General features: G+C 39.8%; 1 protein-coding gene across 11 annotated transcripts in view; it reads right to left on the minus strand.

Moving 5' to 3' along the window:
* Positions 1–27,834, minus strand: part of LOC109107154 (ankyrin repeat and sterile alpha motif domain-containing protein 1B-like) — a 137,592-nt gene that overhangs the window by 45,491 nt on the left and 64,267 nt on the right. For 9 of the 11 annotated variants that reach the window (XM_042740971.1, XM_042740990.1, XM_042740964.1 and 6 more), the window contains 5 exons: positions 25,412–25,548; positions 16,912–17,098; positions 4,372–5,018; positions 3,497–3,569; positions 699–805 (listed from right to left, as the gene is read on the minus strand). In XM_042740971.1, coding sequence (XP_042596905.1) covers positions 699–805; positions 3,497–3,569; positions 4,372–5,018; positions 16,912–17,098; positions 25,412–25,548 — 1,151 coding nt within the window. Of the gene's footprint in view, positions 1–698; positions 1,585–3,496; positions 3,570–4,371; positions 5,019–16,911; positions 17,099–25,411; positions 25,549–27,834 lie in introns of those variants that run through there. The other 2 variants (XM_042741025.1, XM_042741028.1) reach the window with 2 other exon arrangements.

Below are 27,834 nucleotides of genomic sequence, written 5' to 3' on the forward strand. Positions count from 1 at the left end.
ACAAGGCAAATGCATTCATGCATCTGAACACGCCCACGGTGGACATGTTTTCTGCATTGTCAGAGGAGTGACGTTGACCACGTGTTGGAATAGAATGCATCAATGAGTAACCATGCAGCACTGCACAATACAGCACTAAAGATAATATTTATAACAACATAAGGTAATCATACACATATTCTATTTAATTTTAAAAACATATACATTTAAATTCGTATCATATATTCTTTATTTCTATAATATATTTTTGTCCAGTTTCTATTTTCCTATAATTTGGCTCTGTTACAGAACATCCAGTTACTAAAACTTCTAAAATCTTCTAAACTAGAAATGTTAGATCAAATATGTATAATTAACTAAATCTCTTTGCTTTCCAAAGTTCCCAAAGTGCTGATATGGGAGTACAGACAGGACACATACAGGCCAGGCAATACTGTAGATTCACATGTGAAACATCGCAATATTCAAGTAAATATCATAGCGTGATGTAACAGGAGACCAGAAAATTAAGATACTGAGAACTCAAGCACAGCAGATCTCGCAGCTCACCTGAGGACAAACAGACAACAACAAACACTCAAGCACACATGCAAACCCACGCCACCCACAACAAGCAACTGATGACTAATGAAAAAAGACATGCTCAGAAAACTGGCTGTAGGGAAAGACAGAGATGGAAGTGTGAAGGAGACACTCACCATAAACTGAACGTTGTCGAAGCCGTTAGACAGCAGGTGGTTTTCGTACTGCACAAGACCGATGTTGTCCAGCCACTGTCCCACGGACTGGACGGGGCAGCGGGGGCCTATCAAGGGGTGCAGAGGGAGGCGTTTGAGAAGTGAGTAGCCATCCACCCGGTAGCAGCGACAGTCCGGCTGCGAGAGCTGGCACTGCCACATCATGTTCCGTGCAAAGTGACTGTCAAACGAACCCGCCATGCTCAACAAGCGATGGAGAGCGCGAGTGGAAACGGGAGAGATAGAAAGAGCGAGAAAAAGGAGGTGGAAAAGTGATTTCAAAGAAAAGAAGAAAGTATTGTTTAGAAAACAATTGAAAAGGCGAGGAAAACAGAAAGAGAGAGCAAATTAGAAGAGGGTCCTCTCTGGAGAGTGAGCGTTAGGGTCCGTGCTGGTGGAGAAATACGCCGGCTGTGGAAGTAGACATGCTGAGGGCTCCAGATTACATCCACAATAGAGGCGAGAGAGATGCACGATTACCAACCACCGCTTCAGCCGCTTTGCTGCTCAACCTGTGTCTCAACGTGTGGAGAGTGCAGGCATGTGTGTGCGGCGCGTTTGCGCGTGCGGGAGGGAGCGAGCGAGCGAGCGAGTGTGCTTTTGCAAAAGAGGATAGGAATGACAGCATGCAGCTTGCTTGGTAGAATTGTGTTTCTCCAGCACTCCCACACTCATTTGTATGCCTCTGCATCCTGTGCCACTGTGCGCTCTCGCTCCCTCCCTCTCGGTCTCTCTTTCTCCCTCCCTTCTTTCCACTAGCTGTACCTCACATTGCCGATAATAGCCATCAGATCAACCCCAGCCTCTTTGTCTGAGTGCAGAAGCTGCTGTTGCTCCCTCCTACACGTACACACACACACTCCGTGGGCGTCTGTGAGCACTGGTGGAATGGTAACCCAAATGGGCTTTTTTTGTTGGACAAGAAAAATGAGGGACCACTGCAGAGGAGAGGAGAGGAGAGGAGAGGAGAGGAGAGGAGAGGAGAGGAGAGGAGAGGAAAAAGTATAGGAGAGGCGAGGAAAGGAGACGAGACAAGAAGAGAGGAGACGAAAGAAGTAGTAAAGGAAGCAGAGGAGGTGAGAGCAGAGTAAAGGTGAGCGGAGACAAAAGAATAAGATGCAAGATGAAAGGTGACAATAGATGTGGTGAGGGGAAAATAAAGAGAGGGGGAGAAAGGAGAGGTAAAGTGGAGGCGGTGAACGAAACGGTGAGGAGTCAATAGGAAGGGATGAAAGTGATAGGCAAGAGGTGAGAGGAGATGTGCAAGAACAGGAGAGGAGGTGGGAGGAGTGGAGAGATGAAAGGGGAGAAGGTAAAATGAGAGGGGGCAAGAGGAGAGGACAGGAGGTAAGAGATAAAGCAAAAGGAAAGGAGGCAAGCGGAAATCAGATGACACAAATGAGAGGAGAGAATGGGGGGTGTGTTCGAGGAGAGGCAAAAAGTGGAAGGGACAAAAAAAGAAAGTCAAATAAGTCAAAAAAATAAAAACAGAAGACGCAACAAAAGAAAAGAACAGAACCCACAGGAGAGGGGACAGGAGGTGACAGAAGAGGCGAAAAGAAATGAACTGAGAGGAGAGGCAAAAAGTGATGAGAGAATTACTGGAGAGGAGGCGACAGCAGAAGTGGGGTGAGAAAAGAGAGGACAGGAGGTGAGAGGAGAGGCAAAAGAGAGAATGGGATTAGAAAAGAGATGAACAGAGAGGAGAGGAGATGACGAAGTTGACAAAGCTGAAGAGAGGAGAGGAGGCAAGAAGTGAGGCAACAGGATATGAGAGCAACGAGAAAGAGAAGAGGACAGAAGGTGAAAGAAGAGGCAAAAGAGAGGAGTGGATATAAGAAGAGGTGACAAGAAAGAATGACAGGAGATGAGAGGCAAAAAAGGGGAGAGAAGGCAGGAAAAGAGACAAATGCAAAGTAGGCAAAAGTAGAGTAGAAGAGAAGAAAGCATTAGAAGAGGCAACAAGAGATCAAAGGAGAATAGAGGAGGCAAGAGGATAGGCAAAAAGAGAGGAGGAGAGAGGACAGAAGGTGAAAGGAGAGCCAAAAGGGGGGGCGGGGCAGCAGATGAGAGAATGACAGAAGAGGAAAGAGGAGCAGAGGCAAAATGAGAGGGGAGAGAATGAGAGGATGCAACAGGAGACAAAACGAGGAGAGAGGAAAAAAAGAGGAGAGATGAAAGAAGGAGAGAAAAAGGTATAGGAGAGACAAGAGAAGAGGCAGAAGGAGAGGGAAGAGGAGGCGAGAGAAGAGGGAAAAGGACTGGATGTGAGATAAGAGGAGGTAAGAGGAGAGGCCACTGGAGACAGTGTTAATGTCCTCATTATTAGCTCTAGTGTTTGATTTTCACTATATTCACTATTTATCATTGCTGTCAGAATCTTAGTACACTGATCTCCGGTCAATGAGATGTTCCTTTCTCTCCCACTGCGAACAAAAAAACTGTCCCAAGATCAGTGCTTAGAGGTCTTCCTGTCCCCCTGCTCTCATTATGACTACAGGAAGAGCACAGTGACAAGAGGAGAGCTCACGATAGCCATGGTTACATCTCAAAAAGCTCCCTGTCTATGAGTGGGTCTTTGACACTACTGAAGAAAGCCCTCCTGTCTCACAGCGCTGCACACTTCACAGCCGTTAGTTAACATTCATATCATGCCATGAGCTCCCTATAGTTATGGATCTATGTTAAATGTAGTGGGATGACTGACTATATACAGCAACACCACACACACACACACACACACACACACACACACAAACCTGAATGATCCTCAGTAATCCCCTCCAACTCTGTGCCAATTCCAGCACCTATGGAGCTCATAATCTTGTCAATCTGTGGAGAGGAAAAGAGAGAGAGAGAGATAAATTGTGTTTTTGCATAACGAAAGGCACTCATCTCTATTTTTATGTCCTTATTCTATGGCATTTCCCCACAGACTTCTCCCTCATTGCTCTTTTCCCACAAGCCCACTTTTAGTTCTTCTTAAATATCAGTAACTGTGCCCCAAAACCACTTAATGTTTTGCTAAAAGCTGGGGTAGAAATGGGAATTTTGGGAAGGCAATTTATCACAATTATTTTATGATATTAAATCTAGTGACAATCAAACTCTTAAGGTTTAAATGGGGATTAATTGTCATGAAAATAAATCTTTACTTTTTCTTTTTTGCAAACAATACCTTCTTATTTATTATTTTAATTATGACCTAGACATTTTTTTGTTTTTGATTTATCAGTTCACTCAGTATAATTAGGAAGTCATTATTCAAAGGCACTTCCTCCATTAATTGACTGATTACTTGACTTTGTATATGCTACATTACCCTGGATAAAAGCTGCCCTAGTGAAAAACAGATCACTGTCAGTGCAAAACAGAAGAGAAAATAGTGTCCCGGGCCTATCATTACGCATAATATATTAAAGAAACACATTCAAAATCATTTAGCTGCCATGACAACATTGTTGAATAATTTAGGCTTTCTGGCGAAAGGGCATGATTTTGCATCACACATCAAAAACATACGCCGAGCACCGAAAGAAAACCTTTTAAGCCAGTCAGCTTGGTTACTTCAAGTTAAGTGAATTAATTAAGTGGAAATGATTCCGCAATTAGCTGGTAATTAAAATGTTATTACCTCTTCCCACTCTGCCGTAAAGGAGGGTGTTCTCTCTAGTCTGTTGGGGCTGCTTTTACCGGAGCCGTTTTGCCCCCTAGAACTCCACTGCTCTTCCTCGATGGGAGACACGGCCACCAGGTTCGAGTCTGATTTGGAGAAATTTCTGGACAGCTGAAGATCCAAAACGTTTTTGGGCATGGACCTCATCCTCCCGAGAGTGCAGGCTCTTTCCTCGTAGCCGGAATTGCTGCTTGCTGGGCTAGAGCCACCCTTGCTTTTGCTCCGGACCCCCCCGTTCCTCACATGCACACCGGTGGCCTTGTCGCCCGATTCGGTGAGTGTAAATGGGCCCTGGTTGACCTTGGTGTGAAAAATTGTCCTGTAGACTATCTGCGGTTTGGCTTCTTTCTGGGTCTTTAGGGCAGATGCCTCGCTGCCTGTGCGAGGGAAATGGGGCGAGTACTCGGGTGCTCTGAGGAAATTCCCGTGCCGGAGCGGAGGCTCAGGAACGCTGAACTTTCGCACTTTGCCGTAGAGTTGGTAAGGGTTGTCAGGGGATTCGCAGGCAGGAGACGAGCCGTGAAGGAGGCCAGCGAACTGCTCGGGAACGTGGCTGTTTCTTCGGTCGTCTTGCTCTATGCACTCCTTCTGGTGCACCGCCTCGTCTACAAGGAGGAAAAAAAGTGTAGGAATCAGTAAAATCAGATTCTCAAGGCTTCATACGTTCTCTCTCACATTCTTTCTTTCCTTTCACATAAAAAACAAAGAACACACATCAATAACGGTATAAAAACCCAGAAGGAACACAGTCTCTTTGACTGCCTGGACAGTGTCCCCTTTACACTAAAAAAAGATACAAATGTGTCCTCGCTCTGTACTCCAGACACTGGATTACTTGAAGTAGTGTTTTGTATTTATTTATGTATATGTCATTCGGTCGACTAGCTGTGTTGAGACAAGCACCAAATGAACGCCTGAGGCTGGGGGCAAGCCAATCTGTTCACTGGGGTGAGAGAGACCCCTTTCTTGTCCTCCTCTTGTCTGAAGAGAACTGTCTCTTGCACTGCCCCATGTAAAGAAGCCCAAGACCATTTCACTAAAGAGCTCTTAAAAGCATCTGTCCTCAGGCAGCGTGTGATTTGTAGTGTCACCGAGGACAGATCTCACTTCACAGAGGTCACTGGGTTTATTCAGGTCTTGATAAAGATGAGCAGTGTCTGTATTTATTACTAGGCTCTGATGTTGAAATTTCAGTTAGGGCATCAGCATTTATCAAGATGTAGGTGCTTCTAAGAAAAAAGGAATTTATTCTGTACAGTCATGAGCATATGATGTTTTAGAGGTTGTTTTTGTTTTTAAAAATGTAAATGAATAACAATAATTGCTAGATTTATTTTATTTTATTTTTTTCAGAAGAAAATAGGAATGGTCCTTGCAAGTGGAACAGTCACCACCTTGATGCAAATGTCTTTTTTGGTGGATGCCAACACATGATGCTATCATGTTATAACAATAACAATCTAGTCTCTGAAAAAAACTCTGACCTCTCCTTTAACATCAACATCAAATCAATGGAATTTAGGCTTTATTGTCCATCAGGCAAAAACTGTAAATGAAACTGTAAATATTTAAAAGTAATAGCACAATTACCCTTAAGTTGCACAACTTGAGGTATCATTTATGTCTGTAGCACAAAATACGCAAGACATGTTATGCACCTGAATTCAACACATAGTCTGTGAATACCCTAACCTTTAAGTATGAGAAATAGTAAAATGTCATGCTAATTAGCACACTTTTACCACATTTTCTGTGCTGATTGTGGCATTTCGATTTAAATAATTTGGATTTACACAATGTAGTATTATTTATTTAATTCTCTAGCTGATATTCAAAAGTGTTTTCAAATTAACCAAAATATGCTAAAATGACCATGCAATGGTCAGGGGAAGTGTAGAATTACATGAATGGCAAGATGCTTCTTCTGCAGATGAAAATTCCACAGGTCTAACCATAGTTGTAATAATAATAATAAATGCAAGTAAAATCTGGTCAAATAAACAGACTTTTGGTGTCTTCAACTAAAGAACTGCATGTACACACACACACACACACACACACACACACACACACACACACACACACACACACACACACACACACACACACACACACACACATATTGGTACATCCAACTTTGATCCTTTCCAGACAGTCACACGAGTTGCCTTTTATCTCTGTGCACATAACGCAGAATAATCAACTACAGGCCAAAATAACCACCGGAAATGAGGAATCTGAAAGGGACGCAGAGAAAGCTGCTATTTTTATTTTGCAACAGAAAAAGCGTTGATCTTGCATAAAGCTCACAGCACAAATAAACAAGACTAAATGGAGAATGAGCAAATTCAGCTTTGATTAATAACTAAAACAGCTCTCAAAAAGCATTTCTAGTCTCATCTCAACTCAACTCCACACATCCTCAAAACAGGCTCTGAATGAGTGTTTTAAACCTTTTTAAAGCATGCGCCCATAAAGCAACACACTCATGGCATGTAATTTAAATCACAGCACGATGTTCCCATGTACTACATCGCCTCTCATATCTGGTATATCAAGTGAAAAGGCAGCATCCTGTCTGATAAATACGGGTGTGGACGGCGGAAGACATGCAATGCTATGCAGGTTTTTGATGTGTACACTGGATTGGACTCCAGCAGTCAGATTTAGTGGATGGAGAGAAACAGGATATCAGTATCTATAACACTCAGAGGGAGACATCACAGCTCAATGCTCCCCCATAATGTCCTTTCCCAGCGTTAGTGCTGTGTTCCAGCTCGTGTAAACAGCATTTTCAACTGATAAAGATCAAATTACACTCCTGCAGGCTGAGGGAGAGCAAAACAGGTTGCGACACTAAGAGATTGAGAAAATCTCACACACAAACAAAATGAGTTAAAAAGGAGAGTTCACCAAAAAAATAAATAAATAAAAAATCATTCACTCACCTTCATGTTTTCTAAACTTTTATGGTCACTTTCAGGATGTTTCATCTTTGAAGTGTGAAAGCTCCAGTTCCATAATAGCATGGAAAAGAGTGACTAGTACATTTTAAAAATATCTTCTTTTATGTCCCATGGAAGAAAGAAAGTCATACAGATTTGGAGCGACATGAAGGTGAGGAAATGCTGACTGAAACAAATCATTAAAACAAAGTCCCAGATTTGCTTATGACCTTGAAGAGAGAGGATAATGTTGTACAAAAAGGCCCGTGTCAGTTTTGATCATCTAGAGCGAAAGGACCGTAAGTTAAACGCCATGATGAGTTCATCCATTGAGAGAGAGGCAGAAACAGCACAAGCTATCACAACAGTAGGAAAGGTCACTGCCATCTCAGACAAAACAGCGGTTGGCATACAAAACACAGAGAGGCCTTGACCGTCAACTGCAAGAAGCCAAATACAAACACGCTGCAGGAAAAACTCACACTGAAAAGGATCAAAAGAAAAAACAAGGTAGGTTGATTCTATCTGTCTATCTACAGACACTGAAAACTTCCATGTGCCCTCTTAACCACATAATAAAGATGCAAATCAGCGCGCCAAAAAAAAAAAAAAAATTGATGCTAACAGTATCATAACACTGATACTGAAATAGGTCTAATATCAGTGTAAATAGTTTAAAAACAGATAGTATTTGATTCATTTAACATCAAATTAAAGACTTCAAATTAAAAAAAACAACAACTAAATAAAAACATACAGTGAAGTTGCACGTTAAAGAAAAAATGAGTGTGTTCCCCAGACTCACAGCAAGGCAGAAGTGGATAACCATCTACAGTATAGAAACCACTCAGCACACCTACACAGCCATAATGGAAAGTTCACTTCAGTTTCTGGGAAACAGATCAAATAAAATGCACAATTTATGGGCAATATAAAGGCATGAGTGCTCTGAGATCTTTGCCATCACTGAGAGAGATGTGTCACCAAACTACGAGAGATATCAGGGGAAAGAGATCGTTTTGTGTGTGTGGGTTTTAACGCTTTCTGAGAAAACGAATCTGCACAGTAATGTCTGGAAAATGTCTGAAATGCTTTGAGATCTGAGATTGAAAAAAACAAACAAAAAAAACAGTGGAATAGCATTTATTTTTTAGTGTGTCCCCCTCTATAAATTTCTAATATCTGTCGCTTTTTCCAGATCTATAGCTGCAACTGCAACAGGTGACATCCGGGTAGTCATGGAAACAGCACAGTGGCTTCCTGAAAAACATGGACTCAAAGCTCTTGGCCTTCAGAAGGGATAGAGGAAACAGAGAAAGAAAGACGTCAGACAGACACAAAGAAAGTGATCTACTGCAGATTGACTGTGGCGCCATCTGAACTGACCCACAGGCCAAAGAATCAGAGAGTTCTCAGCACAAGTGCTCAAGTCTTATCTGAGCACAGCAGAGAGTGCATCAAAAGCTCACGCAGGGTACAAAAGGCTGATCCGGGGTCAGTGGGAGGAAATTTATCCCACAGCACAGCGTCTGAACTCTTCCCACGTAATTAGATTGCTTGCAGGGTTACTTGTAGTAATTTATAAAGACACATATATGAGAAACTCGAGCTTTGAGGCGAAAACAGTGGCACAGAGTTCATGCCCTGATAAAAACAAATCCATCCTGATCAATTTGATGGACTGACAGGCCATGCACTCAACAAAATGAGCAGAGAACAGGTGCAAAAAGCAACTTCTCAGGTTTAAAAATATGAACATTATGTAACCCTTGTTCATATAAGTATCAGTGCTATATATAGTATATAGAGCTTTAATCATAAAACTACTATAATCATTTAAATATCATAAATGACTAAATATCATCTTATTTGCCACTCACCATACTGAAACCCAAGTAAATGAGGACTGAATTTTGATTTGATTCAGGTGACTAGACCGCTGAGGTGTAAGAGCAGCTTTCAGGGGTCTTATCAAGATGATGGGCTTATGCTGCTGTATTTCTGACTCACTAGTGCGAAGAGCTCCTCCAGAACATGCAGTAAACAGCAGGGAAGAGAACATCAGCAAGAGTGAGTGATATAACAGGAGCTGCAGTGCATGCTGGGCCCACAGTGAAGAGCGAATCTGAAGCCCAACAGGAGTTAAATTAAAAAGAGTGGATGTTCTTTAAAAAGTTGTGAATCTCCCCTCCCTCCATTAAACATTTCCATGGAGAAACATCGGCTATGGTTAAAAATATCACATGCTGCAATAAAGCTACAGCACCTACCTCCTTCTTCAAAACCTCTATCGCACTCGTTCTTACCTTAGCAGGACAGCCAGCAGGACTTTCCAGGAGAAAGATCTTGTGAGGAATGAGGCTCCCACCTCTGAGGTCACACTCGCACACATTCGTTTACATGTAGCTTTTCATTCTCAAAGATCTGATAGGGCCACTGTTGCATCACACAACATTCCAGTAATGTGTTTCTGTGCACACACTCACACTTGCTCATCTGTGCACATACTTGACCACACTGTCATGTCTTGTCATGTCACAGCTTTGGAGAGAAACTGAAAGATAAGTATTCTGCACGTATGTATTTGTGAGCTGACAAATGTGAACTCGTGGCTCACTGTGTGTTGAAGCTATCTGTCTATTAAGATTAGTCTGAGATTCAAAATCAGGGTGGGGTTGTTGACGCAGGAGGAAGTGATGGTGGAGAACAGTAGAAAAAGAGCTGGATGGGCTGAGCCGCTCACACAAACGCACACTCTGAGCTGATGGGTGTCTTTTCCAGTGGATTAAAGGCCACATGTTTAATCGCTTGTTAACAAATGTTTACTGCGCCGTATTGAACTGCACCAATTTCCTGCCAAAAATAGGGCCAGAGATCCTGCCAGACCTACAGCAGCTCCCAGAGAGAGGAAAAGAAAAATGTATCTGTACCAGTGCTTTTTACATTTAATAAATAAATAAATATACAACTGTAATATTCTAATAGTGCAGAGAAAAATCTTCTTAGTGCTTGCTAACATCAATATTACTATTGCAATACTTAGGGTCTGCAGTTATGATACAGAAATCTACGATTTTTCTAACTATTTCAAGGGACATAACTTAAATTATTATATTATCATTTTTATTATTCAGCGAGGATGCATTACATTAATCAAAAATGTCAGTGAAGACATAATGTCACAAAAAGATCTATTTCATCCAAATACTGTTCTTTTGAGCATTCTATTCATCAAAGAACCTGAAAAAATTTATCAGTTTCCACAAAAATATTAAGCTATTTTCAACACTGATAATAATAAATGCTTCTTGTGCACAACAAATCAGCATAATAGAATGATTTCTGAAGGATCATGTGACACTGAAGACTGGAGTAACGGCTGCTGAAAATTCAGCTTTGCCATCATAGGAATAAGTTACTGTACATTTTAAAATATATAGAAATTTTTACATTGTAATAATACAATTGTGAGACTACTTTCAAACACATTAAAAAAATGTACCGACCCCAAACAAAAGCAACCGGATAGCATTGTGCTAAAAACCACCAAAAACACAATAGCAACCGTATCGTAACCAACCACAAAACCTATCACTATGAAAAAAAACATTTCTTTGCTCAACGTACTGAAGTGTACTTACAATTTGAGGTCTATTCATATCTTAAACACAAGTATTCAAGTATGAGCAAAAGTAACAGTGATTCATGCTTTATCAAACATCTAAACTAAATATTTAGCATAAAATTCCAAGAGCCCCAAAAAAAAATTGTAGTGACATTAACATAAATTAGCACAAAAACTGAACTTGTGTAGCCTAAAGATAGTCATAAAGCAGGGCGTGCATGAGCGTGTGAGCGCTACATCAGCAGGGGTATGTTAGGTTATGTTTGCAGGCAAGGGTTCAGCATCACGTCTGCTACAATCTTGTTTCATTTTCTGTGGTGTTCATCTTTGACTCACTGGAAGATATTAAAAGCCACAGAACAATATCAGACCTGTCAATCACAGAACATTTTAAAGGGTCTGCTGTCTGACATCTACATGCACATGGATTCAAATCAGTCCAGTGCAAGTCTATGAGTCTGTCAGTCTCTCAGTTCTCATGGGCAGCACCGGCACAATATACTATTCAATATACCCTTTCTTATACAGAATTACCATATATCTTCCCTATATGCCCATAGGGATCATAAACAATTATGAAATATTGAATTCACTGTAGCTTTCCCATTTGTCTCAAACTGCTCATCTCCACGGCAACCAGCATCGACAAGTGCTGTGGGGTCTGCATGCTGTCAGAAGAGTGATGTTCAATTTGTTACATTAGAAACCAGAACTGTTCAGAAGATACGTGTGCGTGTGTGTGCTTATACAGTTGTAACTGCACATATATCCGTGTGTGTGTGTTTATGGGTGGACAATAAAAACATGATTTTTTTATATAACCATTCAACACACAGGACTCTGATCTCTGAGTCCCTGTGGGTGGCTGCACTACAGGGAACACATTCACACACACAGATCCTCTAATCAAACTCTCTTTAATAGAATGATGGTGTTTAATTATGCCACAGAGCCCCGATAGCACACTGAGTCATAAAGAGAAGTAGAGCACACAATAATGCCTGCATGAGTGCATGGGCACACACCAAATCACTCCATTAATACAGTGACCAGCATCAGGTCAGTTTATAGTTCTTGGACATTTGAAGAACTCTACACGAGGCAGTACAGAAGAAGACCTTTCAATTAAGAGAGACAATCAATTTATACAGACAACATCTAGTCTTTTTGTTCTAGACTGGTGGACCAGTCACCAGAAGAGCATTTATTGGGCAATTTTTGGTAACAATGTAAAAGCCTTTACTGACACTACTGATTAAAATAAAACAAAAAAACATCAAATAAATTCAATAAAATATACAAAAAACAAACACAAACACAAAAATATAAATAAAACAACCTTAAATTCACGAATTATCATTTCAAAAAATATATATTTCATCAAATTTTTCTAATAATAATTTTTATGATTATAAATTCTTATTCAAATTTTTAAATATATATTTCAAAAAAACACACTCAAATGATTGAATTGTAAGTTTTGCCAACAGTTTAAGAAATTTAATTATTTCTCCATTCAAGTAAATAAGAACAGTGCTTTCTTGTCTGGAAATAGCTGCTCAAGGGCGTTACCAAGATGCCCACAAACTGGACTGATGCTGCCATTAAGTGAAGTCAGAATGGCCGTATTTACTGGTTGAATGCACAAGAACGCCACCACATTGTTGTAATTGCCAGTGGGAAACCCAGTATTTTCTTTGAGCCTTCTTTCAGAGTCGGGCCATTCATTTAAAGAATCATCATGGAAGCTACTGTAATTGTTACTGTATCATAAGTTGTAAATAATTTACTTTAGTAGTTTGTACTTATTCATTCAGTACAGTAAGCTAAAAAGAAAGCAGCAGTCTTAAAATTGCAAAATGCATCAACTGTATTCCAATAAAACAAGCTTATTCCAATCATCTCATCATGATTATGATTTCCAATGTTATATGAGAAGCTTGCGACGAAAATCAAATATTAAGTATGAACAACAAAGCAAATATTAAAATATTTAATTCTACCATCACTGATGAAATCGCTGCTTGACTTTTCGAATGGGTGGGGGTTAAGGATGCAGGTTTTCATGCATGGGACCAAAAAGAAAACAACTTGACTCTTTCTCAAAGCTGAAAGGCCTATGTGCATCGCAGCGCTGCAATCTCACTCATCTCTCTCCACGGTTACAAAACACCACATCAATAGAGTTTGCACCAAGCGCAGCTGGATAAAAATACACCACCTTTGGTAACCCAAAGCGATGAGAACTTGTCTTCTCCACACTCTCATCATGCCTCTGTCTATCTCTCCATCTCTCTCGCACCTACTGTAGGGAAACGACAGAACTTCATTTCATCACCTATGAAGGCACGGCATCAAAGAAACTACAATGTGCTCACTCAACTCTAGTTGCCAAGGCAACAATACAATGGACCTTATAAAGCTAATAAATAGTTAGGAGGAGGAGGAGGAGGAGGAGGAGGAAGATGAGAAAAAAAAGAAGATGGGGTGAACGAAAGCATGAAAATGTGAGATCTATTCCTGGAGCTGCAGAGAGAGGACTTCAATGCCTTTACTGTGATTTTGACTCTGATCTGTGGCTTCAATCAGAACAGCGCTTCGAATTCATGTCTTTGGCCTCCCAGAGGAGATGCTAACATGCGATTTCAGTGATGGCCCTTTTTTGTCTTCGTATGCCAGCAGAATTAAATTAAAGTACTATCAAGTGAACGTAGCGCGAGATCTCAATGTTGATAACCCAAAAATCTGCTTCTGTTGCGGGGAATAAGGCAAAGAACCTCAGAACTTCATGCCACCAGATGAAACAAGCTCAAAAACCCCCATGAAACGCCACCATTACAAAGTCCTGCAACGGTGGGACACAGGACACATTTATTAGGGCAGACCGTCAGGGAGCCAGCATCAAAGAGAAGAGTAGAGGACCCCTCCATCTGAAAAGCCCCCTGTTAGACTGGAGAGTGACTGAGATGAAAAGGCCCTTTTCACAGTGGAGACCCTGCAAAAAGAGATATAAACTCCCCTGTAGTGCCAAAATGGTTTTGTATGCTGCAGCGATATTTCCTTCGCTATCTATCACCGTTTGCCTTCCTTAAGAGATCGCTTGTATTGTAGAGAGAGAATGGTGGATAATGTGGCCAGGGAGAGTCCTGTAACTCACAGGCCAAATGAGGCTTTGGTTAAAGGGTTGCCAGGTCCTCTTGTCACACATGCACAGGTGGGGAGGATTTCAGAAGCGACACAGATGAAGGTAATGACACCCGTTGGGATCTATACAAGTGACTGAGTTTAATAAATGGTAGAAAAGTTTGACAGCTTAGCCCGACAGAAAAATTCAAAATGAACTTTTTGCCACACCTGTTAGCCATAAATCTTTTTTACCAGCCATAAAAAGCCCTATGCAAAACAATAAAAGACGAGAAAAAAGAAAAGAAAAAAATTCCTACCAGCCATAAAAAGTTTGTGCTTTATTTAGTAAATTCTACAATATAATATGCAATAAGCTATATACTGTATATATTCCTGTAATAAATGAATTATTAAATTAACTTTCCCTTGCATATTAGTGGCAAATAGTGCAAGTAATTATGTCACTCACTGCAGAGATGAGTCAGACTCCATCTTTGCGTGAAACTGTCGCAAAAACGTCAAGACACATCATTACTTTGTTTCTCATATTAATTTCTTTAAAGGGGTCATATGATGATGCTAAAAAGAACATTACTTTGTGTATTTGGTGTAATGAAATGTGTTTATTTTTAAATTAAAATTTTTATGCATTTAGCAGACGCTTTTATCCAAAGCCACTTACAGTGCATTCAGGCTATCAATTTTTACCTATCATGTGTTCCCGGGGAAGCGAACCCCCAACCTTGCGCTCATTAACGCAATGCTCTACCACTTGAGCTACAGGAACACTAGCGGTTTATGCGGTTTAAGGTTAAAAAAACTTATTTTCCACATACTGTACATTATTGTTTCTCCTCTATGCCCCGCCTTCTGAAATGCGTTGATTTTCACAAGGCTCATATCTCTGAAAAGTGAGGTGTCCTGTGATTGGCCAGCTATCCAGCGTGCTGCGATTGGCCGAATACCTCAAGTGTGTGACGGAAATGTTACGCCTCTTAACGTATTGTGATGCCTTGTCCGTGATATGAATGTGAGCAGAGACCAGAGGCCTAGAGTGAGCCGCGGCCGGCTTGAGTGAGCAGAGGCAGGCGGCTTGAGAATAGTGCGGCAAGCGGATTCTATGAAGGAGCGTACCTTGGTCTTGCAGCAACTACATGTGACGACCCCAGGCTGGATTCCGTTTCGTCCATGGTGAAAGCCGATTCGGCGATCCACAGTGCAAAGTTGATGTATTTCCTCAGCAACCAGCACGGATCAGCTCTAGGCATGACGAAGCGGATATCCTCCTCTTTTGGAAGGCCAAACAAAGTAGTTTCGTTTTCACAGTGAAACACACAGCGTCTATACGACATGGCGGCGGCAACAACAATACTACAATGAGAATAAAAGGTACGGCTTCTTTCTTTGCGTGAACATCTGGGCAGCATTATACAAATCTTCCCACATACTGACGTAGAGATGTGGGGGCATGTTAGAATGATCTGTTTTAGGGGGGCGTAGACGAGTCTCAACTTTTAGAAAGAATATCTCTTTGGATTTGAGACTTTAGTCTTTGCAACTTCACAGATCTTCTTTATTCACCAAGAGCTTGTAACACTCCAAAGAGAAAGGAAAATTTGAAATCGCATCATATGACCCCTTTAATAAGAGTTATTTCACATCTGTAGGAAAAATAAGTCTTTTTCCATCTTACTAATGGAAAAAGTTGCCTTTTAGTATATTTTTACTGTCCAACTCACAAATAACTGTTTTATTTACTCACCAACAAAGGTGGGTGTTTATTTTGGTTGCTGCCTGACTGAATGAGGAAATTAAAGAAGGGTGAAAAAATGCAGGTAGATATTGCAACATCCCCCACTGCTAGCAACCGTATCCAAACTAAAAACAGCAAACTTGGCAAAAGTGAACAAGCAGTAACTCTTATAATTAGAATCTCTCTCTCCCTCCTCCCTACTTATCCCCATTTTCTCTGAACACATGCGTCAGGGGATCAGGATGCCAGACAAGCATGTGCACAGCATTAGTCGAAACCAACGGACTGTGAAGTACACCAGCATCACCATGACTACCCCACCTCAGTACCAGGAATGACATCGCCATGGAAACAGCATCGGCTGCCCACTCGGCCAGCAGTGCTGTAGGTGGATGCTGAGGAAATGACAGGCAGGAAGTGGCGGCCTTGGCAGCGAAACCACCCGTGCCAAAACACTGACGTCTGCTGAGATGGTGCGCTTGCACCAGGCCTTGTGCAGAACCTCCCTGCGTTGCTCTCTGAATGCAGTATTTTTACCAACAATTCAGACCAAGGACATTCCCACATGCTCTGATGCCTGCTGTCAGTTTCATACAGTGGCGAGTAGCTGAGCAGCACTTTAAAATGCCATACAAACCATTACAAGGTGGTTTGATGAGTAATTTAGTCACACTTTTACAGTAGTGTCGCTCAAAGCAGCGGGAATCACTCTGTTGTTGGCCCAAGCACTCTGAGCCAATCAAGAGAGAGGCCTCCTGCTGAAATTAACATGTCTGATTAAAAGACGTAAACGGGGTCGGGTTGTTTTATCTAGCGTGTGACCTCATTAGCTGAAATGCCTATAGAAACAGCATCCCTGCGAATCTGTCCCAAAGCTACCATTATTTGTTCACTCAGACACTAGACACTTTTATACCTTCATGTTCTTACTGCATGTCAGCAGTTTTCTCAAATCGTGCCTTTTTTTATTTGTCGTTGGGGATTATATTTGAGAAATCTTGTCCTCTAGACCAAGAGAGAATTAAATGCTAAAGAAATGACAGTCGTACCAGTGAGGCCGTAGTCTTCGGCCGATCCGATGGAGCAGTTGGCGGGGCTGATGGGGGGGCTGGCGGGGGGGCTGGTGCTGAAGCTGGCGTAGCCGAGTGACGAACTGACCTCTGAAGGCTCACCGCTGTGGTTCTGTAGGGGTTTCTGGACGTCCTGGGAGGAGGACAATGAGGTCCGTTGCTTTGGCTATGACAGGAAAGAGTGTAATGTTAGCATCAGTCACTTAAAGAGGAGACTTTTATGAGCCTATTTTCTATTAGCCTAGATAACATAGTCTCCTGCAACAGACCCTTAGGTAATTCTATCTAAATTATAATGTAGAATTTGCAATTCAATAAAATTATTTTTATTTATTTATTTATTTTTATTTCTTTATTTGCCAGAAATTAATTTACATCAAAGACTTTAACGGAAATACCCTTTTTTTGCCCATGGTGCCCATGCAAAACTCACAGCAACAATGCAAACATGAGGTGGATTTGTTGTCAGGGTGTTGCTATACAGTTGCTAAGGTGTTCTGTTTGGTTGTTAGCATTTTGCTGTGCACATGCTAGATGTAGATAGACAATAGAGGCTTGCCTTCACTAAAAATCTCAGCAGACATCCCGACAAAAATCTAATGCACTATGCAATACAGTTTGTCTGCAGAAGAGAAGGAAGTTTTGAAAAAGCCTGTAAGTAGGAGGTGGAATGGACGTGCGATACATATTGCTCAGTGAGAGGGAGAGACAGAGCGAGACAGGGAGAGAAAACAACAAAAAGAGATGACTATGTGCAGAGTCAAGCACTTGTATAACCACAGGAAGCCTTACATAAGCATCAGCTTCACTTCCTGTTGCATCACAGGTGTCCAAAATGCCAAATTAATTAATTTGCATGAGAAAAAAGTCTCTGATTTAAGTGACTTAATTTCACATGCACTTTGCAGAAACCTGGCACCACTTGAAAACACAGATGAAAAAAAAAAAATACTGAAAGGAAAATCTGAGAGAAATTGCAAAAGATGGTTTTGGAGAAAGAGCAAACAAGATTGAAGCAAAAAGAGGGTGAAAGCAGATACTGTATAACTGTGGTCTATACTATACAAAAAAAAAAAAAAAAAAATCCTTTCATACATAAATCAGTTTAAACCAAAAGATCTAACATACATGCTTCATCCACACTTAAATCAAGTTTCCTTCTTCTGTCTATGTCTAATAATGTACAATATGACTGCTGCTTAACTTCTTATTGCCACCGGCCACATTATATTTCATCACCTCCTTGATGGCTGTTTCTATCACCTGTTCACAACACAATTCTCAGACTAGCTCTTGATCTTTACTCTGCCTTTATTCTCACATGTGTGGTTAAATATTTGGATATGGGGGAAAAAATTATCTTTTGGAAGGACATGTCCTGTGTGTTAATATACAAAATTGATCGTGACGAGAGGGGCGGGGCCGAGAGCCGTTGGAACAGAATTGAGGCCGGTGGAGTAAGTGCTCCGGAAGGAGATCCTCGCGGAAGACTGTGGCGTATTAGCATTTACTCCACCGGCCCCGTTCCGTTCCCATGGCTCTCGGCCCTGCCCCTCTTGTCACATGGATATAATATTAAGTCTAAGTTTCTTAACATACTATTATACATAATTTCTTCTTTGCTTTGTTTTATATTTGCCTCTGCTTATATTTCTAACTATGTATTTATTTTGTATTGTTCTCTTGGTTTGATTCCTCTGTCTGTAATTGGTCATTTTATGCAAGGTGACCTTGATTATTATAATTTAATATTATTATTGCTAATATTATTACTAGTAGTAGTAGTAGTAGTAGTAGTAGTAGTGTTAGCTTACTGTTGATTGGCTGGTGTTTTAACACCATGCCAGCTTCCTTAGCTATTTGATGTTGAAATAATATTTAAAAAATAAATTTAAAACCTTTCTCGGTTTGCTTTAGTTATAACCGATTCAAGGTTGACTCTGTTAAAAATGTGTTTAAGAGTAATATAATTCCCTTAGAGCGCTTACACCAGCACAGTTTAATAAAATATGTTTAAGAGATACTGGACTCTGGCAAGAAGGACACACTGATGGATCTTCATTTGATATTAAGAACTTGTGTGTGATTCCTATTCAGCATTGTCTATATATCCGATCCCAGCGATTACTGAAAATATAAATGCTGTTATTATTATACCAAGCAGATATTTGACTTGTTTTCGATTTCATGTATACTTTGTTCAGTTCAGAAACCTTACTCGATATTACAATAGTGTTTTTCAATGTCATCTGAATGACTTTTCAAAAACTCTGCAGCACTTAATTACCATTTTCTGTCGGAAAAGAGGTGAAAAATACAGTTAAGCTAATGTTTGTATTTGACTATGCACATCTGCCACAGTTTTGGCCGAATCTGCAAATTCAGGCAGTTTTCATTTTCTTGTCAAACACACCTTGTGTCAGGAACCGCTGCTAATGAACCTGTTACTCACATACACACACTTGCAGTCTCACACCATGAACTCCTAATGAGTCTGTCATGGCTGACTGTAGTTAAATTACAAAAACAAAATAAGCCTGTTTGTCAAACACACCCACTGTCTCCTCTAATAATGTTATACAGCAGTCTCACACATACACACACACTGTCACAGACTCACCCTGTGCATTTTTCCCCGAGGTGAAGATCAGAGAAGAGGAACAGGATGCACACCTGCTTTACTTACATACACGTGCACGTGTGTGGCTGTGTGTTAGCTCATTAATACTACCTTGATTACATTTGCCTATTATTCAGTGAGCGAGTGCAGAGTGAGAAATTGTGAGCTAATTAATGGATGGTAATTATGATAATTATTCAGTGGGCTCTGGGACTGCAGGGCAGTAAATGCCACTAATGTGACTGTTTCACCTTCCAGTGGGGCATTCAGCACATTCAGGAATACAATACAGTCAATGCATATGCATTGCAAATTTTCATATTGCAGTAATGCAGTGGTTCTCATTAAAAGGGCAAACTTATATTATTAAAATATATTAATGAAAATCTAACCTAATTAACTACAAGAACATATAGAATCAGAATCTTGGAAGCTCTGGAATCACAAAATGAATCTATAAAATGTAATAATTTGGTTGATCCATTTAGAAGCTTCACTTTTATAGTGAGAAAGTCATCACACTAGTTTGGATGTGAATTTGAAAGTGCACCAATAATTCACATGAAAACGTAGCCTGTTTTGATGGCTGGTTACATTACTGACTGCCGTAAGCAGTTTATTCATCCAGGTAAAGATACAGACTGAGGTGTTGAACAACTTTGATGTGTAGAGCAACACTTCTATCAACATTCCTCTTGCTCGCCCTCCATCTCACACATAAACACACACACACACTCGACACACACACCTTCACTCACTTCAAAACAACTCTCGTCTCCATGACAACAGAGGCAAAGCTGCAAGAACAGGAGCACCGCAATAACAACAACATTATCAAATATAGAGTTCCTGATGCTAAAAAAAGGCAACAGGAACACACTCGGCAAAGGGGGAGGGGGCTGCAATTCATTACAAAATGACATGCCTTAAAGCACAAATCAAACCGACTGCAGGGTGTTACAACACCTCTTATCCTTAAATGATCCTTAAACAAGCAACACCAGAAGAAATCACTGGAAATTAACAGAATAGTTCAACCAAAATAACATTTCTGTCATCATCTACCTCGGTACTCGAACCTGTATAACAGGAGTTTCATAAAACATATATAAAAATATATTCATTTCTACAAAAAAAAAAAAAAAGTCAAAACATCCCCTTCACAACACACATTAAAATTACACAAAAAAGAACAACAAAAACACTCTTAAAAACATTCTTTTGTGTTGCATGGAAGAAAGAAAGCTAAAAAAAAAATCACTTTGGAGTGAATTATTTTTTTCAAAGGAAATGAAAAGAGAGCAAGACATGAACTAAATATTCAAGAGAAGTATTCAAGAAAAGGTAAGAAGAGTTATGAAGCTTGTGCTTCACGCTGGGTTTGTTCGTATCACAGAAGAAGAACTACATGATATTAGCATCATTAGCATGACAAACTCAAAACTCAAGGGGCTGAGGGCATGAAATATTCAATCTGCATCATTTAGCTTGTCACCATTTCATCAGTGGTGATACAGTTTAATCGCCAAAGGGGTTCTCAACATCCAGCTGGGGCATGAAATTATCTTCTACTCCTGAATTGCTATTAAAGAGAAAATGCAGAATATGTTATGACCACAGGGGTTTGAGAGCCTACGGGAAGATTTCAACAGAAGACACACAGAACAGGGTCACTGATGAGTGTGTGTGGGCTGCACTTTTAGTTCACACACACACACACACATTTGATCACACTGCCAATTAAAGAATTCTTAATATAAACTCTCTGTTTCTCACAAGTACACACCCACGAACACTTGAAAGGTTGATGAAAAGCAGAAAAGGACACATCATGATGTCATGACCCTCTCTAACCATCCGTTCCAGTGGCAGCAAGTTGCCTTTAATTTTCAATTTTAATTTCACAACAGTTGTGAGGGAGAACTAGCCGGTCGGTGGCTGTATGAGTCCTCTGTACTGTGTGAATTCAGCCCCACATTTCACATCAAGAGGCATTTTGACAACTTTGAGTATCTCACTCTCTCATCAGAGGCTGATATAATCTCTTCTAAAAGACTGATGTCTTCTACCACATTCGTTTTTTGCAGCAATGTCTGTCATTAAAATAGACAAAAGCTATGGAGACATTTAATACAAACATGAACGCAAAATGCACCCTGAACTTCTTTTAGCTCAGTGACATGATCTTGCATAATTGAGTGTGCATAATTTTTCTACAACTAAATAAAATTGTTTTCATAATTTTACACAACTACTGCAGGATCTGTAGTAAAAGATAGACACACAGACAGACAGACAGACAGATAGATAGACAGTTAATCACAGTTGGGCTTCAACACTGATAAACTGTCCCAGATACATACAACCTAGTGAACCTGTCAAAAACAGATAAAGAAGATAAAGAAAAGGGACTTTTTGTGGTCATTTAGCAGGTTATTTGTCTGTTTGATATTTGCTCAGTTGCGACAGGTTTATATTTTGTTACTCTTTCCCAAGCAACCTGAATGTGAAAGCACACACTTAAGAATAAGGTCATGTAGTCTTTAGCTCAGCTGTATTACAGTGGTTGTGTTTATGTCCTTGTGTGTGTGTGTGTGTGTGTGTGTGTGTGTGTGTGTGTTTGTGACATATCAGGACACAACTTTGTATAATGACATAGGTATGACACAGCTATTACAAGGAGAGGGTGACTTATGAGGACATAACCCATGTCCCCATTTTTCAAAACGCTAATAAATCATACAGAATGAGTTTTTTTTTGAGAAAGTAAAAATGAACAAAGTTTCCTGTAAGGGGTAGGGTTAGGTGTAGGGTTGGTGTAGGGTGATAGAATATACAGTTTGTACAGTATAAAAACCATTACGCCTATGGGATGTCCCCACTTTTCACAAAAACAAACGTGTGTGTGTGTGTGTATGTGTGTGTGGGGGTGTGGGTGTGAACATATCTGATAAAGCATCAAGAGGATTTTCTGTCCCCACTGCATAGACACCTACTGTACCTTCTAAGACAGCATCTTAACCAAAATGGAACAATTTAAGTGCTCATAACATTCAAACATTCTAAATGCTCTGTATTTTAATGCTTAATAGGGGGTTGTTGCAAACTCTACTGGAATCAAATCATTCCAACTACCATTTTGCTAAGCTAACTAACCCAAACCCTACTAATATGCATAGACTACAAAGCAGACACAAATATTGAGTTAAATATTTTAGCTTTGGATTAAATGGGTTAAATCTTGAATGCTTTATAGTTTGTAGTTTTATTGTCCCTTAGATTTCGACCAAAAGAATGCATCATAATTATGCAGTCATTAGGTAGGCAGCTCCCTCGGTTTTGGAATAGAGTTTAAATCTGTAGATTAGAATAGAACAGATAAGAATCTCCTACAACTGCATGCCTATGCTGCCTAAAAATTCTAGAATGCATCTAGAATGCTCACTAGATTTGGAACAGACTTAATAAATGTAATGTAATCTCTATTTGTCTTAATACTGTATTTCTATGCTGCCTAAAATGCTGTCTACGGAGGCAGCTTACAAGGTTTTAGAGATGGACTTAAACATGTAATGTAGAATAGAATAGAATAGAATAGAATAGAATAGAATAGAATAGAATAGAATAGAATAGAATAGAATATGTACCACATTATTGGGGCCAGTTTAATAACACAAAGTCACCATAGGAGCATCTGAATTTTAACTTAAAGTGAAGATCTTGCTGAAGTAACCTGTGATTAAGTTTCTTTCAGGGTTTGAACCTACATATTTTCAGTTACCAGCCCAGGTTATTAACCCCTGGGTTACATCCCTTTATGAATGGACACTTCATCAATGGTGCAGCTAGAGGCAAATGATCCCTCATCAGTCTCTTTCTCCCAGGGGAACCAGAGGCACACCTGGATGGGCTGTAGAGCTTATGATTAACAGACGTGACTAGACTCCTCTTTGCTTGTGCATCTAGCAAGTGAGGAGCTCAATTGGCCCATCAGTGTGCCGAAGCCCTCATCAGCTCTAATGGAAGCACACTTCAGTGATTGTGAGTGCTGTGTGATGATTTAGCTACCACTAATACAGACTGCTGTGTCATACATGCAGCGTTTTGATGCCATGTAGCGCAACAGGTTTTATAACCCACATTTAGCAGAATTCTGATTTCATTTGGTACATTTGCATACATAGCTTGGCGGCGGGCTCTATTTTGTGGTAATGACTGGCTGGTTGTACTGTAGATTAGCACTATTTTGAAGTTTTTTGCAGAAGAGACTTCATCTAAAATGACAGTTAAAAGACATAAAATAATACACGTTACTTATTCCCCACCAGTGAAAAACAGACTGCCCTTATAAATGTAGCTATAAAGCACAGCTTGAAATTTAAAAAATTTAATCATTTTTTTATGAAAGTGCACTGTACACATCATGTGCCCAACTGGGGCATTGTGGAGTTTGTTGTTGGAGACAGTGGGGGAGAATGTGCACAGTTGTGTCTTGTTCTAATCCTGCGGGCGCTCAGCATGCAAGCACCACGGCCCGGAAGAGGGCCAGCGCAGATAAACGACGGATTGTGGTCGACTGAAAAGAGGACAAACATGACTCTGATAGGATGCACTGAGCACTCTGACGGGGTTGAAAAAAGGGCCCATTCACACTCTTCTAACAGAATAATAAGTCACAAACAGAGAGCAGGAACCCAACAGAGAGAAAGAGACTTTGCAGAAAAGAGACAACATCATATAAAGTGGCCTCAAACAGATAACCTAAGCCACAGTTACAAACATATGAATTTCATGTGCATTAGATACAAAATATCGAACAAGTGGCATATGTAAACAAATGATGCTGGAGCTTTTCTCAGAACTCATTTGACTATTCTGAGCCATTTTATCTGTCGTAGTTGTTATCACCTATTCAATAACCACCTGCAATCCAGTTTAATCAGGCCCTATCTTCACTGATATAGCACAATATTGAGTGTAATTTGCAAAGGTCAGTGCTATTCTCACAATTAAATGTGCCACTATGACCACAGATAAAAAGCAGGCTGTAAACAGAATTGAGTTTTTAAAAAAAGATGTTTATGAACATTATATAGCAATCCTGCCAGCAGTAATTAATCTAATGCTGATGAAATGGATATAGACAAATGTGCCGTGCAAACTGTATTCAACAGTTTTTCAGTGGATATTTGTGCTCTTACATGATTTGTTACCTGATATGTCCGTATCATTTATTTTATGTGCATGAATTATGGCATATCAATGGTAGTGAATTACCTTCTATACACTGAAAAAAAATTGTGCAGGACTTTGAAATTGGATTTGAAAAAAATATTTTTACATTTTGTAATTTAGAATGATAAATTACAGTTAATATTCATATAATTATAAAATACTGAAATATTTTTTTATTGTAAAACATATTCCAATAATCTCATACCACTTGGTTTGATAATGCAATTACTTTTTAATTGTACTTTTACATTTTTATTTGTCCAGACACTTTTCTTGGAACACTACAACTTGATCTTACTGTACTGTAATTGATGATAATCAAAAAAAAAAAAAAACTCGGATGAGGACAGCCTGGGACAATTGCATATCAAAGCATGAAGAGAATCCGCCCGTCGGGCATGTGAATATTTGTAATAGCCGTATAATTAAGATGAAGAATACTTAGTATCTTAGCGTAGATTTAAGACAGTACTGCTCTTGTGTGTGTGCGACTCCCACACACAGATGCTGCGATAGTTACAGCCAGATTATGTTTTATCTAAAAGAGCACCATTAACCTTGAGAGCAGAACAACATAATAGACTCTGTGTGCATGTGTGTTCCTGTATTTGTGTGTGTGTGTACCTGTGGGCGGATGACTCTCTCGATGTTCCTCAGGGCTGTATCAGGTGATGGAGGGGAGCAGTCAGGAGTCAGGCCTGTAAAGTCGTCACCATGGTTACCTCGCTCTGCATCACTGACCGACATATGTGAGAAGTGGCCTAGAAATACAAAGTACAGAGAGATTAAGATAGACTGAAATTAAAACCACATAGTTCATACATAAAAAACAATAAGCCTGAAGTGGAGTTCTAGGACAAAATTGGGCAGATAAATGTCTTCCCACCATTGATTCTGAAGTCATTGGCAATTAGTACTACTTATGGAAAGAAACTAAATGATGCAGAAATGCAATGAAAGCACATCTAGCAGTAGTTGGAAAAGATTCTGAAGGAGCCCTGTGTGTCTTCAATGCTAATGAAATGGTTGAACACTGAGCATCTAATTCGGAGCCTTTGCACCATTACCACTCTGAAAGCCAGTGTGTGATACACATAGAACTGAATCACGTCATTGTTTTTTTTTTTATTGCGTTTTTGTTTTTATCATCTTTTGCTGCAATATTCTGAGTTATATGTACAAGTTTTTGTCAATATTTCAGCTTTTGTCAGTGTCAGTTACTAAAGAAAATAATTTTAACCCATCCCTTAGTTTGTAAAATCAAACAAAAAAAGTATTTTGCTCTTATATTGTTATGTATGTGTGCTTCATAAGGTCAATTCATACTGACCAAAAATCTTCAACAAAATCAGACACTAAAAAACTCCAACCAACACCAACAAATACCAACAAACTCCATCAGATACCAATAAACTCCAACCAACAGCAACAAATACCATCAAACTCCAGCAAACACCAACAAACTCCATCAGACAGCAATAAACTCCAACAAATACCATCAAAATTTCATCAGTTACCAATAAATTCCACCCAACATAACCAAATACCTACAAACTCCATCAGATAGCAATAGACTCCAACCAACAGCAACATACTCCATCAGATACCAATAAATTCCACCCAACATCAACAAATACCAATAAACTCCAAGCAACATTAACAAACTCCATCAGATAGCAATAAACTCCAACAAACACTAACAAACTCCACCAGATACCAATAAACTCCATCAGATAGCAATAAACTGCAACCAGCGCCAACAAATAACATCAAACTCCAGCAAACACCAACAAACTCCAACCAACAAACTCCATCAGATACCAATAAACTCCAACCAACAGCAACAATCTCCATCAGATACCAATAAATTCCACACAACATCAACAAATACCAACAAACTCCATCAGATACCAATAAACTCCAACCAACAACAACAAACTCCATCAGATACCAATAAATTCCACCCAACATCAACAAATACCAACAAACTCCATCAGATACCAATAAACTCCAACCAACAGCAACAAATACCATCAAACTCCAGCAAACACCAACAAACTCCATCAGACAGCAATAAACTCCAACAAATACCATCAAAATCCATCAGATACCAATAAATTCCACCCAACATAAACAAATACCAACAAACTCCATCAGATAGCAATAGACTCCAACCAACAGCAACATACTCCATCAGATACCAATAAATTCCACCCAACATCAACAAATACCAATTAAACTCCAAGCAACATTAACAAACTCCATCAGATAGCAATAAACTCCACAAACACTAACAAACTCCACCAGATACCAATAAACTCCATCAGATAGCAATAAACCTGCAAACAGCGCCAACAAATAACATCAAACTCCAGCAAACACCAACAAACTCCAACCAACAAACTCCATCAGATACCAATAAACTCCAACCAACAGCAACAATCTCCATCAGATACCAATAAATTCCACACAACATCAACAAATACAACAACATACTCCATCAGATACCAATAAATTCCACCCAACATCAACAAATACCAATAAACTCCAAGCAACATTAACAAACTCCATCAGATAGCAATAAACTCCAACAAACACTAACAAACTCCACCAATACCAATAAACTCCATCAGATAGCAATAAACTGCAACCAGCGCCAACAAATAACATCAAACTCCAGCAAACACCAACAAACTCCAACCAACAAACTCCATCAGATACCAATTAACTCCAACCAACAGCAACAAACTTCATCAGATACCAATAAATTCCACACAACATCAACAAATACCAACAAACTCCATCAGATACCAATAAACTCCAACCAACAGCAACATACTCCATCAGATACCAATAAATTCCACACAACATCAACAAATACCAACAAACTCCATCAGATACCAATAAACTCCAACCAACAACAACAAACTCCATCAGATACCAATAAATTCCACCCAACATCAACAAATACCAATAAACTCCAAGCAACATTAACAACATTAACAAACTCCATCAGATAGCAATAAACTCCAACAAACACTAACAAA

Source organism: Cyprinus carpio, chromosome A4 (assembly GCF_018340385.1).
Source record: "Cyprinus carpio isolate SPL01 chromosome A4, ASM1834038v1, whole genome shotgun sequence".
NCBI lineage: Eukaryota > Metazoa > Chordata > Actinopteri > Cypriniformes > Cyprinidae > Cyprinus > Cyprinus carpio.